The sequence below is a fragment of the Anastrepha ludens genome, chromosome 2 (genome assembly GCF_028408465.1).
Source record: "Anastrepha ludens isolate Willacy chromosome 2, idAnaLude1.1, whole genome shotgun sequence".
Taxonomy (NCBI): domain Eukaryota; kingdom Metazoa; phylum Arthropoda; class Insecta; order Diptera; family Tephritidae; genus Anastrepha; species Anastrepha ludens.
This window is the reverse complement of record NC_071498.1, coordinates 97,522,518-97,540,593: the sequence shown is the minus strand read 5'-3', so window position 1 is coordinate 97,540,593 and position 18,076 is coordinate 97,522,518. Positions and strand designations below refer to the sequence as shown.

The following is an 18,076-nucleotide window of genomic DNA, read 5'->3' as shown; positions in this document are numbered from 1 at the left end:
TCTACACCGACTTATGTTGGATAAGACACCTATCTATATTTATGAGAAATTATCTTGCACAAAATTGGCTCACCAAAATGTTGTGATTCTACGTTAGCACAATTATCTAACCTCTGCAAGAGTGTTTTTCATCCGTACCTGGAATTCAATTCCAGCTGCGATTCGCAGCAGCTAAAGTAAGAGCAACTTTAAGAATGTTCTGTATTCATACTTTCTTTGCATAATATTGAATTATGAGTATTGATATATGCACGCTACCTATATGCAAGTCAAGCCTACAATCATATTGTCTTGTTATTTTTTCCACTTGCTTACTGATAATCATCAACCAAATCTTGTCATTTTTATTTTACTTATAATCTTTGTTGTGGTATAAAAGTTCAGTTCATTTACGGTTATGTGGAACTCGTGCCGAGTTAGTCAGTGACGATCAGTGATGCGAAATCACACATATTCACAGTTATTCATCCATATCAAACCCAACTTGCAATATAATAAGTTAGTAAAATATAAAAATGTCTTATGAGATGCAACAAAAATAAAGGGAAGGGAATTAAAGGGAAGTAAAACCAATATAATAAAAAAACTGAAATGAGTTAAAAAAATACGCCAATATAAGAAATATTAAATGTTAAAATGAATTTAAAACCCAAATCCAATTTACAATATAAAAAGCACGAAAAATGAAAAGAAATTGCATTTAATAAATGAATATGAAATGCACTAAAATGAATATTAAACCTTCGATTTAAAATTAAAATAATTTAACTCGATCCAGAAAATAATAAATATAAAGATAAATAAGGAGCTACCATAGTAGCAGCACAGATAAGTACAGTTCAATGTTCCATGTCGAAATACACTCTTACGTCGGACTATATAAATCATAAAAAACAAGAAGCTGCCGTAATAACGGCATGCGTGAACGATTTTACGTCAGTTCGATCTCACAGAGGGTAGAATACCCAGGCGTTTTGTGGATTTCTCTCCCTCCATTTTAATTAAAGTTGAAATAAATTTAGTTCCCCTGAAGGCAACCGTACGGACGGACGAAAATGCACGTTATTAAAAACCAAATCTAAGCCCTTAGTCTTAGCTACTAGTGCCTTTCGTTGTGTAATATATTTATTCATAATTATCTTTCTAATTAATATATAAAGAAATCAAGTAAAATCCAACTGTAATACAAATAATAACAATATGTGTGCATATTTACGTACGAAATAAAATAAAATCCAACTGTAATAAAAATAATAATGTGTGCACATATTTATATATATTACGAAGTGGAAGATTCTGTTACGTAGGTACATTTCTATAGTAGTCGTTTTTATAGCATATTTTTATACTTTTGAAATCCAAACGATTTAACTTATTTCTAACACCAACATACGTACGAGTATGCACTATGTATATACCAAAAGAAATTTGGGTACGAATGAAATTTGTTTTAGATTTTATTCAAATTTTACTCAAATCAACCAATCCAAAAACTCGACCATGTGTCAAAGAAAGCTTGACATATCTCAATTTTCACTCGAGATTTCATTTGGATGGACGGAGATCTGAATGGATAGGTATACAGGTCAAGCTGGTTCATCATCCGATTCTGAACATTTTGGTATGGATATCTACATACATTCATATATAAAGGCTTTTTAATTAAGAACGCTCGAATTTTGAAGTTAAATAATAAAATTGTTTGCAATGGTGAATAAAATTAGGAACAAATGGCCGCCCCGGGTCCGTTGTGGGTGACGCATCTTAGTGGACCATTTGGTCTTTAGGTGTCACTGGAGGAATAAAGCCTGATTCATACCAAACAATGCTTTTTTTCGAAGTGACGATGCCGTTGATGCATCTGCCGTAATCAGAAATGAGCCTCGATTGGCAACGAGATCATAAAATGCACAAGGCGCATGGAACGATTGGCGAAGAGAGCATACATTTAATAAATTGTAATATTTAATTTCATAGTTTAATGTCAATACATCAAATTTGACAGCTTAAGCTTTCCCAAGACGACCGCTACACACTGTCAAAGTTCCAGCGCCCTTATTGAAGAACCGTTTACCTATGTATACATACTATATCTACTTCTATTTACATTCCGTTGGCCTATGCAAGCAGCTGTTGCTTAAGCAAAGCTTGGCCTCACTAAGTGTTTCTAATTGTTTGCCTACAAAAGAAAGCTTCATTTAAAAAGGCGTTTTGTCGTTTTACATCTTAATCCAACAAAAAAACAATTATTCATGTACATTTGTGCTCATACATTTAAGTCACTAGGAAATAAAATTGAAAAAGAAAGACCAAAAATAATAACTAACCCTTGACACAATTTAATTTTTAATTTTTTCAGCGAACAGATTCGTATACCATAGTTCAATGCCATACTGCATGCATTATAAAGGTATTAAACAATTTTCTGTGTTTTGTGGCACAGCAAGTGAAAGAAATATATCATCCCTAACTGTTCGAAAACGACTTTAGGAATATTGTTTAATCGGCTGTATCACTCGACCTAAACCCAATGTATTCGTAAAAATATTTGAAAACGCTTGATCTTTGACAAATTACATTTGAATAAAGACACCAATTTTTAGAAATCAATTGTCTGAAGTGACGAGTTCAAATTTAATGTGTTTGAGATTGGTGAAAAAACCTACGTGAGATGCTCACCACTGCAGGAATTAAATCTCAAGTACACTAAAATAAACAACAGTTAAAATGGTGGGGTCCATCGGATACGGTGTGGAGCTGTTTTACATCATCAGGTGTTGGTCCGATTATACAAATTCAAATCAAAACGACTGAAATTATGAGGAAGGAAATCTTCCAATAGCACGCCGATAATTCGCCGCTTGCTTGGGCTTTACAGCAAGACAAAATTTCCCAAACACTGCCTTGAAAAAGCATAAAAAGATCTATCTGCCGTTCGGAGTAGACATGAAACTGTAGGTCCCCCATTTGTGGCTAACACGTTTAATTCTACTCAGTCTTGCATATGCCTCAGCCCATTTAGCCGAATTTTAAATTGTCTAAAACATGGTTGCACTATTAAAACCGTAAACTTGAAGTTGTAGGCGAGTAAACGGAAAACATGCACACCACAAATAAGAGGAGGAGCTCGGCCAAATACCCAGAAAAGCAGGTAAGCGTCATATATATGTATATATATATTTATATGTAAGGTATAGAAATAATCACAATATTAATAACTTTGTTGTAACTTAATTATATGAGCACAAAACCTGTGGTGGAATAGATTGTTTTCTGAAAAATTCATATTACACTTTAATTTTTCAACTTTCCCCGAATTATTTTTTTATAAATGAGTGTTTTTGTCTGATTTAGTAGTGCACTTAATTATTTGAGCGCAAGTGTATGTAGATGTATGCTTGGCTGTTTGTGTTTCCCTACTTGTTCTCTGTTACAGGTCCTAAAGAATGCGGAAAAACGTCTTTAATGGTACTCTTAGCTTCTTTTTATTTAACGGTTGCTTAGCATCTTGAACGTTGCAGTGCAGTGAAAGCAGAAAAAATTATTTAAAGAAAAAATATAAACAAAACCTTAAACCAGTTTCAAAAGTAAACGAGTAATTCGCTAAACATGTCTGAAGGTGTAACTTAAGAAGTGAATAGTGAATAGTGTTTGACGCTTTTGTATATAGGGTGCGTACGGTATTTGAGGGCAACTTGAGAGTGAAACTACTTAGCTTTTATTTTGAACAAAATTTTATGAAGTTTAAAAATTTTTTATATAACATTAACTAATTATATTATATATCTTCTTTAGATCATTTGATTAAATTTCCTTCATCTGTATTGGCTTCCGGGTCCGGAAACGATTGCATGCCCGAATCAAATGCTCCTTATTCATATTGGCTGTTATATATTAATTGCAGCCTTCAGAGAGGAAATGGGAGGCTTATTGGTTTCCCGCTCAACTACTTCTCATACGTAGTAATCCAGAGGGTCAAGGTCTGAGGAGTTAAGCGACCATAAGTTCGATGTTATTGTATCGGCATAGGTTTGTGTGAAGGAGCAGAGTCTGTTGAAAGATGTATGAGCTATCACCACGCATACTATCATTCCAGGGTTCGACTACTGTCTATAGAATTTCGATATATGCTGCAGAATTCAATCGAAATCCTTGAGTAAAGAAGTGTGGTGGCATGACATGTCTTTTGTTACTCACAACACGTAAAACCGGCCTAAAACCATTACAGTGGCTGGAAGCTTCGTGTTAATGACAATAGGAACCTCTGTAAGATTGGAACAAAGCCATCTGCCATTTCTACGGTTGGTATTTTGGTCTTGGTCAAAATTTGTTTCGTCAGAAAAAAATCATTACCTCTCAGGCGCTTCAGGGTACCAGGTCAATTCCCGATGAACCTTATGAACGAATGAACGGACGCACTTAAGAAAATTAGAGATTTATAGATCGGTGTGATTTGCGCATATTGCGACGATAACTGCAAGTCTTTTCATTTCTTGAGTTAAGACATGGAGGGCGTCTTATCTGAAAAAGAGCAAAAAGAAAAATAATGCTTTCGGGAAATTAAAGCCGCATATATAAGTAGTATATGCATGCCCTCAACTACCGTATGCATCCGGTATATATGTTTTAATTAATTAAATTTTTATTTTAATTAATTAATTTTGTTTTTACTTTGGGTACACAAATGCCCAAAGCCAACTGGTTAATTCAAAGTCTAATTATTTTAAGAAAGAAATTTGCAAATACAAATTTTGAATTTGGTTTATTTGCATTGTTTAAATATTAGTGAATAGTAGGTGCAGAAAATTGACTGCGCCAGCAGTTCTCAAGTTACTACCTAAAAGAGGTTTCACCGATGTAAATGCGTTACCGGTACAATTTACTTGGGTGATCATCAAATCGACAGTTGCTTTGCAACATATCTGTTTATTAATATTTAGAGTGTTGGCCACAATTTGTCCGAGTTAATGGAAGAGGATTAAGAAATTTTAAGTATTTTTGCGTTTTAGTTTTCGTTATCCATATTTCTTTTCCAGCAGGTCATCGGGCTTATGTTATTTGTCATTCACTGGTGGTGATTTGGAGTTGAGAGCTGCTGCCACGTTTACGTCAAATGAGTGGATGAGTTGATCGGATATTTCAATATTCGAAGCTGTTTTAAACTTAATATGAAATGCACTCCAACTTTTAGCGATCAATTTTATATTGTCATAATGTATCTATTTAGCTAATTTTAGTTAACTGAATTTGATTTTTTTTCCACTTAGTCCTGCCATAAGTTCTGCTACAAGTTAAGTCCGTTATAGATATGAAATTATTATACTTTTTTAATGAAGTTAGTTTTATTTAATATCGTAAATATTGAATAAGTTTTGTTTTTAATTTTCATTCGAAATGGTCACCATTTGCTTTTACAGAAGCCTTCAAACGATTAAGCCATTCTGCTATTGTAGCACGCACGGTTTTCATAGATATTGAGGTCTCTTGTAGAACTAAAGATTGTTTGAGACTCCCAAAATTTCTGTAAAGCTTCGGCAGGTCATTTTCTCCAATTCTGATCACAAACTGTAGTCCAATGGATTTCGATCTGGACTTCCAGACAGCCAATATTCTGTGGCTATGAACCCAGGAATATAGTTTAGCTACTGCTGGGTGGTTTTTGCCTTATGGTCTGAAGTGGAATCTTCTTGGAAGATCCGACGCTCCCGATTGAAGAGAGTACTGCTCAACTGCTTCACCACGCTTTCTAAGACATCCTCCTGGTACACTTTTGCCCCGGTCTTAACCCCTTTTTCTTGACAAAAAATCGATGACTGGTGTATGAGACAAGGTCTTTCCGTTGATCCGAACGAAACAACCATAGTCTTGTTTACGAGAAAACGGAAATTGGATGGACTCAGTCTTCTAGCACTGAAAGGTGTGACACTTGGTCTTTCCAACGAAGTTAAATATCTAGGAGTAATCTTGGATAAGAAGTTGACTTGGGAGACACACGTTTCACTGAAGGTGAATCGTGCATTGAAGATTTTTCAGCAATGCCGTAGAGCCTTTGGCAAAACCTGGGCTCTGAAACCTGCTGTGGTCCTATGGATATACACAGCACTTATCAGACCAATCATTACTTACGCTTCTGTGGTCTGGTGGCGACGGAGCATGGTTAAGTTCACAATTCGGGAACTATACAGGCTGCAAAGAAATGTATGTTTATGCATCACGGGTGCCATGAGTACAACCTCTAGTTATGCCCTAAGTGCTATGCTTGATTTGCTCTCCCTGGATCTTAAGATACAACAGGAAGCAATAAAAGCAATGTGTAGGCTCCATAAATATGGTTTCTGGCACGAAGATTGAACTTCGGGACACAGAGAAATCTTTAAGTTGCTGTCGGAGCAGTATCCACAGTTTTTGGCACCTAAAGATGACCTGATACCCACAGTTTCATTTGGAAGGAAATTTGATGTCAGAGCAATCCAGAATGCATGCAGGGAGGTTTGACGGATATTTTCTTTACCGGTGGGTCCAAGAATGAAATCTGGAGCCGGATGGTACTTAAACGATAGTAATAAGTATCACTATTGTTGCCGACTTAAGCAACCCGTAAAAATTTACGAAATAGAGCAACTCTGTGCGAAATTATGACTTGTCACTATAACTAAGCTTTGCTCTTTTATATCGCTCATTTCATTTTTATCGGTGCTCGCGGACACATATAAGGCCTAATTGAAAGAAATAAAGAATAAGAGAGGAAAACTAAGGTAAAGGAAAACTGAAATATAATTAAACTACGAATTGTAAAAAATATGTAAAAACTAAAAGAATAAAATAAATAAATACCTTTACAGGTTTTTTAAAGCATCAATCAAAGAAGCTATTAAAAATTAGAATCCTCTTTTCTTTACAACAAAATCTTTAAAAAACCTTATTAAATGATGGCGGAATTAAACGGTGCTCCAGCAACGCTAAACACAATGGCTGAAGAAGTTGTAGTGCAAAATGATTGTGAGTATAACGTCACTAGTCCTGCACCGCCTGCAGATCAAAATTTACAAATAAATCTAGATGGCGACGGTGGCAGTCTCAGCGCACCACAAGAATTGCTAATCCATAGCAGAAAAAAACAGCTCCGTTTACAGCAACTAGAAGAGACCATGCGTTTAAGAGAAGAGTATTTACGGGAAAAATTTCGCATTTTAAACGCAGAAGATGCAGACGAGGAAATAGAAGGTTCATGTGTTATTGGCCCCACCAAAATGTGTGGAACTAATGTGAGCGGTAACACAGCATTTTCGCCTACTCCAGTGCAGCCTGTACAAAATAACAGAACCAACATATGTCCTGCGCGTGAGGTACCGGTACATACGGTTATGCAGTCACCACGTCAGCCGTCGACGCGGACTGCGGCAGAGCGTAGTCAGGCCTTACATGTAGACTGCAACGGTAATTCGCCAAACATATTTACAACGTTCACAGCACCAACAAGTACAGCACGTTCGCCAAATCAGGTATTCGCAAGTCAATCAGCCGAAACCTGTAATTTGACGACTTCGCAGTTTGCAGCGCGGCAATGCGTGCCAAAAGACTTGCCGGTATTTAGCGGTGACCCCCAAGAGTGGCATATTTTTGTTAGTGCATATGGACAGAGCACACAAATGGCTGGTTACTCTCATCACGAGAATTTAGTTCGCCTTCAAAAGTGTCTACGTGGTAAGGCTAGGGAGGTCGTGCGCAATTTACTGGTATTACCGGAGATGGTACCTGATATTATAAATACGCTCAGAATGTATTTTGGACGTCCTGAGCAAATACTTAGAGTACTTATTGATAGGGCGCGTCAATTACCATCGCCTAAGGGTAAACTTGATCTACTCATCGACTTTGCATTTGCTATCAAGAATATAGTAGCAATAATTCATGCAAGCAAACTAAGCGGTTACCTCAACAGCCCATTACTATTGCAGGAATTCGTTGAGAAGCTCTCTCAGGAGTCAAAACTTAACTGGGCAATTTATTCAACTGGCATGAATAACCCTTGCTTGGAAGATTTTTCTACCTGGTTGTCCACATTGGCTGAAGCAGCTTGCCGTGTTACGAATCCGGCATCACTCTCAGAGAAACTTAACAAGCGTGAAGCTCATTTGCACACGCATAAATCTGATGCCGTTTTAAAACAATACGAAGAAGCAAAATCTATGCCCAGATGCGCAGTATGTAATAACCCGCATAAGGTTCCTCAGTGTGACCGGTTTAAAGCACTCACTATGAATGAGAGATGGGACTTTGTTAAGAGGAAAAATCTATGCCGCCAGTGTTTGGGAACACACTCTCGCCGCTGCTGGAGTAACAAGTCGTGTGGGGTGGATAGCTGCACAATACGTCACCACAGGCTCCTTCATTCTGATGTTAACAAAAATAGTGAAGTTTCAACGATGCTGAATAACCACCGTTCGATTTCCAGCAACAACACCACATATTTTCGAATCTTACCGATAGTTTTGTATGGAAGAAATAAAACAATATCCACATACGCGTTTATGGATGATGGATCTACACTAACACTTATAGATCAAACACTTGCAGATGAATTGGGTGAGGCTGGCGTTCCCGATCCTCTATGCATTCACTGGACTGGAGATATAAACCGATATGAAGCTGATTCGCAACGGCTCGATTTACGAATTTCAGGTAATATTCAAGGTGCGAAAATATATCCACTCCGAGGTGTTTACACGGTTAGTAGCTTAAATATGTCATCATCAACATTGATTGCTGACCAATTGAAAACAAAATATGCACATTTAAAAGGCATTCCCTTGCCAAACTTTATTGACATAGTTCCTAAGCTAATTATTGGTGTAAATAACCCCAATTTGATAATGGCACAGAAGATACGTGAAGGTGGATGGCAAGATCCCGTAGGGGCGAAAACCAGATTAGGGTGGACAATTTTTGGTGGCGGTAATAATCAGAGTAAAGGTAACGGATTAAACTTACATAAATGCGACTGCGAGAGCGATAACAACTTGCATGAACTCGTAAAGTCTTTCATGTTGAATGAAAATATTGGAATTTCAGTGCCAAAGGTAAATCCAGTTTCAATGGAAGATCAACGAGCCATAGAAATTTTGGGTAACTGCGAGTTGCATGAGGGTCAGTACACCGCGAGCTTGCTGTGGTCAAATGATAATGTACGATTGCCAGACAGCTTGCCAACAGCTCTTAGTCGCTTTAAGTGTCTGGAACGTAAGTTATCTAGCAATCCTGAACTACAACGCAATATGCAGGAACAAATTGACAACTTAGTTAAGAAAAATTATGCGACCAAGTTACCGAACGAAGCTATAAATGACCGTGGTGACAAAATTTGGTATTTGCCGGTTTTTATTGTCCGCAATCCGCACAAGCCAAATAAAATTCGACTTGTGTGGGATGCAGCCGCAAAATCTAGAGATGTATCCCTAAACAATTTCTTACTGAAAGGGCCAGATATGTTAACTCCACTAGTAAATATATTATTCAACTTTCGAATGGGTAGAATCGCAATATGCGGTGATATCGAAGAAATGTTCCACCGCATTAAGTTACGACACCCAGACGCAGATGCTCAGCGTTTTCTCTGGCGTACTAACATGAATGATCCGATAAACGTTTACAGGCTCAACGTTTTAAGTTTTGGTGCTTCTTGTTCTCCATGTATAGCGCATTACGTGCGAAATCTAAATGCTTCGGTACACGCTGCTCAAAATTCTCAGGTAGCGTGTGCAATAAAGAATCACCATTACGTCGATGATTTTATTGATTCGGCTCGAACCGTCGACGAAGCTATCAAATTGGCAAAAAATGTTCGAGATGTTCACTCTAAATGTGGTTTCAACATGCGTAATTGGTCAAGCAATTCGCCAGATGTTTTAGCAGCGCTTAATGGAGATGGGGAGCCACAACTTAAATCATTTGACTGCAGTAAGGATGTCATAAATTTCGAAAAAATACTTGGTATGTACTGGGAACCAAAATCCGATACATTCAGCTACGTGCTCAAATTTGTTCGGCTTAAGCGCAATGTATTCGCGGACAGGGTCGTCCCTACAAAGAGAGAAGTATTGCAAGTGCTCATGTCAGTTTTCGATCCGCTGGGACTAGTAGCTTGCTTAACTTCGTATCTAAAGATTCTTATTCAAGATATCTGGCGAAGTGGAATAGACTGGGATCAACCGTTAAATTATGAACTTTCATTGAAATGGAAAACTTGGATTGAATACATTCCCGTTATTACTAGCGTGTCGGTACCGCGTTGCTACTCTCCACTCCTTTACGAGGATGACTGTAAAGTACAACTGCATACGTTCGTAGACGCAAGTGAAAATGCATACGCAGCCGTATCATATTTTCGTATTGAAGCTGGAGGTCACGTCGTCAGTAGGTCGCACCGTTGCGCCCGCTCTCAATACCACGACTGGAACTACAGGCTGCGGTAATTGGTGCACGTTTAACAAACATGGTTGAGGAAGCACATCATATAAAATTTGAGAAACGTTGCATCTGGAGCGACTCAAAAACCGTTCTAAAGTGGCTTCATGGTGATCCGCGTAAATTTCAACAATTTGTAATGTTTCGTATCGCTGAAATCCAAGAAGCAACTGCTATCAGTGAATGGCGTTGGATACCAACAAAAATGAATGTCGCTGATATTGCTACGAAAACGAGGCCTTGCATTGAGGTAGCTCATCAGTGGATAAATGGTCCCGCTTTCCTTACTTTACCTACTAAAGAGTGGCCGGAACAAGAAGATCTGGGTACGGTGAACCCTAGCGAATTTCGAACTAAGCTTCTAATTCACAACGTGCGAAAGGTAAATATCAACTTTGAATATTTTTCGAATTGGCTTCGACTATATAGAGCTATAGCAAACTGTGTGCTTTACATCGAAAAACTTAAACAACGGCTCCAAATCACATCGGAAGGCAGTCATCTAACCGCATGCCATTTTCGGCGTGCAAAACTGTTTATTTTTAAGACAATCCCAATGGAACATTTTGACGACTGGTCATTGCTTAAAGTTGGTAAGCCTGTATGTAAAACTGGTCCGCTACGAAACCTGCAAGTTTATATGGACGACGAGCATCTCATTCGCGTGAAAAATAGGGCAACATATTTTCAGTCATGCGACCAGCCTCAACGTGATTTCATTGTTCTACCACCTGGTCATCGAGTAACCTATCTTATAGTAGATCACTATCATCAACGCTTTTACCATATTCAGCACGAGACAGCCTTGAATGAGGTAAGACAATTGTTTTTTATACCAAAACTGCGATCGTTATTTAAAGCTGTGAGGCGAAATTGCCAAGTATGTAAAATCGCGAACGCCGCTCCGCAAGCTCCACAAATGGCGCAATTACCAACAGCCCGGCTTGCCGCATATTCTCGTCCCTTTACATATGTTGGAATCGATTATTTTGGGCCGATCTTAGTTACTGAAAACCGCAAGGCGAAGAAGAGGTGGGGAGTATTGCTGACCTGCCTGACAATAAGAGCTATACACATAGAAATAGCCCATTCTCTAAGTACTGACTCCTGTCTAATGTGCTTGCGAAATTTCATTGCTCGCCGTGGCTGCCCTGTTGAAATATATAGCGATAACGGTACGAATTTTCGCGGGGCAGATAGCTTTTTAAAAGACGAGCTGCTTAAACTGAATGCTTCTATCGTAGAACGTGAACTTGCTCACAAAGGTATCGCCTGGAAGTTTAATCCACCAGCTGCACCTCACATGGGTGGAGCATGGGAACGCCTAATAAGAACAACAAAGGCAGTGCTGTATAAGATTTCGCCGTCGCAGAGATTCTCTGATGAAAGTTTACGTTCGGCTTTGCTGGAGGTGGAGATGATCATTAATTCTCGACCGCTGACATATCTATCGCTCGACTATGAAGACCAGGAACCGATTACCCCAAACCATTTTTTTTTGGGTAGTTCAAATGGAGCCAAGCCGTTTTGTAAACCTGAAGAAATTAGCTTAAAAATGAATTTACGTCAAAGCGAGATGTTTGCGAATTTATTCTGGCGTCGATGGGTACGTGAAATGATTCCATCACTTACACGTCGCAGTAAATGGTTTGAAAAAGTGGAACCCATAAGCGAGGGTGACATCGTATTGATTGTCGATGAAAACGCAGAAAGGAACACTTGGCTAAAAGGTATAGTCGTCGAAACAACGATGGCAAAAGATGGACAAGTAAGGCGTGCTAAAGTAAAAACGAGGCAAGGTGTTTTAGAACGACCAGCAGTAAAGCTTGCAGTGCTCGACATCGGCAAAGACAAGGCAAGCTCCGAAGATTCGTCCGCTTACCGGGGGGACATTGTTGCCGACTTAAGCAACCCGTAAAAATTTACGAAATAGAGCAACTCTGTGCGAAATTATGACTTGTCACTATAACTAAGCTTTGCTCTTTTATATCGCTCATTTCATTTTTATCGGTGCTCGCGGACACATATAAGGCCTAATTGAAAGAAATAAAGAATAAGAGAGGAAAACTAAGGTAAAGGAAAACTGAAATATAATTAAACTACGAATTGTAAAAAATATGTAAAAACTAAAAGAATAAAATAAATAAATACCTTTACAGGTTTTTTAAAGCATCAATCAAAGAAGCTATTAAAAATTAGAATCCTCTTTTCTTTACAACAACTATGCTATGGGGGGAATGGCAACTGTTTTCCAAACAGAAGTTTTTGCCATCCTAAAAGTAGCCGAATGGATAATCGAGAGAAGATGGAGCGGGAAACAGATTGGAGTCTTCAGTGACAGTCAGGCTGCATTGAAGGCCCTGGAGAACGCGAAGCAAACCTCAAAGATTGTTCATCAATGTAAGAAGAAGCTTAATTCTGCCACAAGACAAAACAGGCTTGTACTTATATGGGTTCCGGGACACTCCGGTGTTCAAGGAAACGAAATTGCCGTCGAATTGGCCAACTGTGGTTCAGCGGTGCCCCCACAGGGGCCAGATCCAATAATCGGAATCAGTTCCGCAGGAATCAAGAATTGGAGCAGCGATTATGTAGGCAATCTACATAAAGAGCGATGGTCCGGTCTGGAACGCTGCAGAACTGCAAAGTGTTTTGTGACAAGTCCGAACAGAAAACTGTCAAACTTTCTACTAAAACTTAGAATAAAAGATATTCGGTTGATGGTCGGCATCATTACAGAACACAACCCATGGGGTCAGCATATGACCACCATTGGGATCATCGAGAACCAGGTATGCCTGTCATGCTTGGAGGAGGCGGATAGCACTGAGCACTTTCTCTGTGAGTGTCCTGCCTTTGCTAGAGCAAGGCTACGAGCATTCGATTCCGATGTCATGAGAATGAGTAATATTCGTTCTCTAAAACTGGAGGATATTTACAGATTTGCCAAAGAATCTGGAAAATTCTCACAGAACTAACTATCTCTATCTCTGTTTCTATTATTTCCCATCTCTTTCTCTGATACTTTTCTCCTTCCCTCCTTGACTATCCACCCCCTTTCCAGAGCTTTAAATACAATGGGTTCTTTAGCCTGTTTTAGGAGCCACCAAATCTCCTGGTGCTCCTTGGCTCGACCTTTTCAAATTCAATTCAACCCCTTTTTCGCAGAAATGAAGAGATGTAATGCCTTTACAAGACACTCCCCAACAAATCATTACGGAGGCTGAATGGTGGCCACTCTGAACCCTAGGATCAACATTTTAGCGTCTTTAGAAGTTTCACCATAGATTTTGTCGTTTCACTTATTAAAGACTTCTTCAATAGTAAAAATTTTCTCATCTGTGAAAAGAATATTTTCATGGCCGTTGACCGCGTGTCACCAATGAAGCTGCTGTATCTGTCGAGTTGAATCTTCTTCAGGCGCATTGTCAAATGATGACTAGTTGAGCGACGGAAGTTTTTCATGTGGAGATGATCTCTAATTATTTTTCACTTGGATTGTCTGCTTTCTAAGGGGATTTCTGTGAATTCTTTATGGCTTTTATGGCTGTACTGGTTTGAACCACAGGAGGACAACCACTTCTTTTTGTCTGTCACTACAATACATATGCACAAAAGCAAAAGTAACGGATCTTTTATCTGCGAATTTCTTATCGTGCTGTGTATTGTAAAATTTGTCACAAAATTTATGGCAGGAATAAGTAAATACGTATTCATATTTGCAAGCATACATATGTATGTACATTACAAAACTCATTGGTACTTAAATAAACTAGATATTATTAAAATCAAATATTACATGTGGCATTAATGAGAGTATGGCCAGTCATCAAAAGTTGACTCACAAAATTGTGGTGGAAAATCGTGGGCATGACACTTAGACGTTCAACAAATTTCCAATTTTATTGAACTCTCATTTTAAATTGTTAAAAAAGAATTTTATCACTAATCAATTGGCTACCCAATAATCGAGTTTGCAAACTATGCCACAGTTAGAAGTATGTGTCGAGCATGCCATTTTCCTTTTGCCTCATGCTGAAGGTGGGTTTAATAAATGCTTTTAAAATTTCGAAATGATCTGTGTTCAATGCAAGTGGTTTGTTGTTGTTTATCAGAAGATAGCGCTGTTTTCTGCTTTTAAGCGATATATATGATAAGTATACATGCAAAACTGGCATAAAGTTAGAGCTTATATTTGCAACGGTGGAGGATATGGAACAGCGTCCGGCAACAAATGCTGCCTTTCACAGGCTGGAAGTGATCCGCACATATCCTCTCCTTTGTTGTAAACTCTATACAACAATCTCTGCTCCACACCAACTAAGTTTCTACCAATTTGGATACTTAGAAAAAAAAATATTCCATACCCTGTTTTTATTTATAATAAAGCTTTATTCAAAGTAATATTTAAACTTCAAATCAGAACTTTCTTTTCCCGATAAGAATGCAAACAATGAAATATGTAAACAAAACACATATTTTTGACAACTGTGTACCAAGAGGAATATAGGTACATATTTGCTGTTCTACTAATATCACCTTCTATAGATTCGCTTTAGATGAAGGAAGTAAACTGAAATTTACTTTGGTGGCAATCGGGAATGATAGTTTCTGTACACCGTGGGTGGCAATAATAAAAACTGTGTATTATATTTCACAAAAATGTGATCGAGATATAGGTCCGTCACAATGGGTCCGTTGCGTCCGCTGAGGCAATGAAATTGACTGACAGCAGAATGGATTATGTGTGTTTGAGTCCAATGCACAATGTTGTTTTTATTATATCAAATTAAATGCAGAAAATAAAGGGTATTTATATTAATTCAGTCAATTCAGATGCCCCATTACCTTTTCGATAAAGGCTAGGCTTAACCAAGTGTGTGTGTCACAATCTCGTACTTGTGGCCGCATCCAACGTCTACGACTACCATAAATTCTATTAAATCCCTCTTTATTAATTAAATAATATATTTCCCAACCAACAAAAATTTGTTTATACACAATAAAATATAATATTTGCTTTCGCGATAAGAACATCTGTTTGTTTTTTTTGTTTATATATGGCCTATGCAGCAATACTTTCATTGTGGCACCACGGTACGTTTTACAAGTCACGTTAATCAAATGCGTTGCCGCAACGAACGTAACGGACTCATTGTGACAGCTCTGTCACAATTCTAAATGCAATACATTGATTTACATAATGAGATTCTTGAGTTACAATATTAGTTGGTAGTGGCGGTTTTGATGACTACCATATACTGCGACAATAGTAACAAACAAGTTAAGCTCGTGACTGTTTTACGAATGTGGCAATAGCTTTAAATATAAGTACTTCTGTACTAATAATTGCAAGCTCAAAAAGAAGCAAATCTTTTGATTGTTGATATCATTTAAAAGGGGACTTCTAAATTTAATGGCGTCCCCCGCTTTATTAATTATACTTCATCTTGCTATTAAGACTTCATTTAAAAGCATTAAGGCCCTCCGACGCAAATAGGAGAAGGACCTCGGCCAAATATTCCACAGAGGATTCGTCTATTCTATATACAAACATACAGGGAATATTTATCTCCTACCACAATAAAGAAGACGTCTGAGGGTATATGTATGTAATCATGCTAGAAATTACCTATAAAGGGTCATTCAGATGACGCGCCTAGAAGTTGTTTAAAAATAAAACATGTTTCACTATTTGTATTCAAAATACGACTACAGGCTGTCAGACGAGAATTAAAATTTTAAAGGGCTCGCTTACACATAATCGCATTAACTTGTGTTTCAGCGCTGGAACCATTGTTGGCTTATTCACATTGACTTTACTTTAAAAAGAACACCACAAAGTCTATTGGAGTTAGATCGCATGACCCTTCAGTTGAATCAATACCCCTAGGAACTAAATTCCTTAAAATCACTAATTTTTACAACGGATCTAAAAATGGAAATAAGCTTAGCAGTTATAGCTCGTAAGACAATTATAAGTTTTATGTTGTCGGCTAATTTTATATAAGTAAATAAATAAATAAATAAAAAAAAACTAAACAGCTGCCTAGTGAGCAGACGGCTTAATCCGTCAGTGAATTTTAATTTTTTACGAGTGAGTCTTTTTGTTTATCAATTAGAAAGTGTAGGTAAGTGATTTGAATAATGTGAAGATGAGATATCACCCTATTTTCAATGCAAGCTTATAGAAATTGATTATTATGCACAAACTTAGTGGTATTAGTTAATTTGCTAGTTGCACACTCTTAGCTCAATCTTAGACGAGTAAGGAAAAGAAAGTCGACTGAAAAGGTTGATGATTGGCCCTCAACCAAGCTTAGCTTCGAATGGGTATCGAAAAGATGGGCTTAGGATTGACTAAAGAGTATATGGGTTTAAAAAACGAAAATCATGACATGCCGTGAAAGTCACTGATATTTCATCCAAAATTCAGAAGTATGTACGGCAGTGAAGGACTGGTTAAAGCAAAGCAAAACAAAGCAAGCGTGCATTGGACCATCACTTTTAGATATTTTTGGATAATATTAAAATTGTTATTAGATTTTGGAACACTGGCGCTCTCCACTGTTAAATATTGTGCACAAAGAAAAAACAGTTTTTTTTTGTTTTATGACCATTTAAAATTTGTATAACAGTTTTGTCTTGCTCTTGTAGGAAGAGTGCCATATTAAAAAAAAAATATATATATAGATATATATTTATTCTAAAAAAAATTTGTTTGTGAAAATCCAAGTTTCTTGCAGACTATAGGAAAATAAAATGTTTGCTACTTAAAAAAGAATCACAAATTACAAAAACTGAGGAAAGTAAAAGAATAAGAATAAGGGTTTAAAGTTTTAGCAAATTCGTATTTAGCTAAAGAAAAATCAATTGATATAGAACTCGAGATCTTATTTAGTTCACTAAGTGCACGTGCGATTGGGGCATTACATGCATACTCAGCTTCAAATTGGCAACAAAAAAAGGGAGTAATACACGTAGGCTTTTTTGGGGAATATTAAAATTATTTAAATAAATTTGCAGAAATGATCACCAGCTCTTCTTTCATGTTGCGCAGCCACAGTAAATTGAAAACTTTGAATTAGTTTTTTTTTACAAATATTAAATAGAAAATTTTTTTTAAGCTTTTCAACTATTATCGAAGTCAATCCCACTTTGATATAGTTGTATATAGATTTGTGCCCACCAGTGCCAGCAATAATATTTATAATACGAGTATTTCAAGCTTTCATGCACATTTACAATCTTTTCATTTTACAAGACTTTCTGCTAGAGAAATAAATAAAACACACATAAAACGCTTATCATTCTTATAAAAGTTTAATAAAGTAATGACAAATGAAATTCGTAATAAGCAGCTAATAATCGTGACGAACACTATTTATAAATGCACACATAGATGTACATATTAATATTATTATTTTATAATTTTACCATCCAAGTGCCATATCCGACTATCGGCATTTTCAAGCCATTATTTAATTGTAAGTATTTTTCTTCACTCATTTTATGTTTATTAATAAATTAAATGCCTGTCAGTTTCTATGCGCTTAATAAGCAACCATGAACTTCACTATACTGCTTTCAATTTTACTCTGAAGATATCTGA

At 37.2% G+C, this 18,076-nt stretch overlaps 1 protein-coding gene across 1 annotated transcript in view; it reads right to left on the bottom strand.

Annotated features, from left to right (window-relative positions):
• Positions 1–18,076, bottom strand: part of LOC128854862 (aldo-keto reductase family 1 member A1) — a 26,193-nt gene extending 8,117 nt beyond the window's left edge. Inside the window, exon 1 of the mRNA XM_054089295.1 lies at positions 17,902–18,076. Coding sequence (XP_053945270.1) covers positions 17,902–17,973 — 72 coding nt within the window. The 5' untranslated portion in view covers positions 17,974–18,076. The remainder of the gene's footprint in view (positions 1–17,901) is intronic.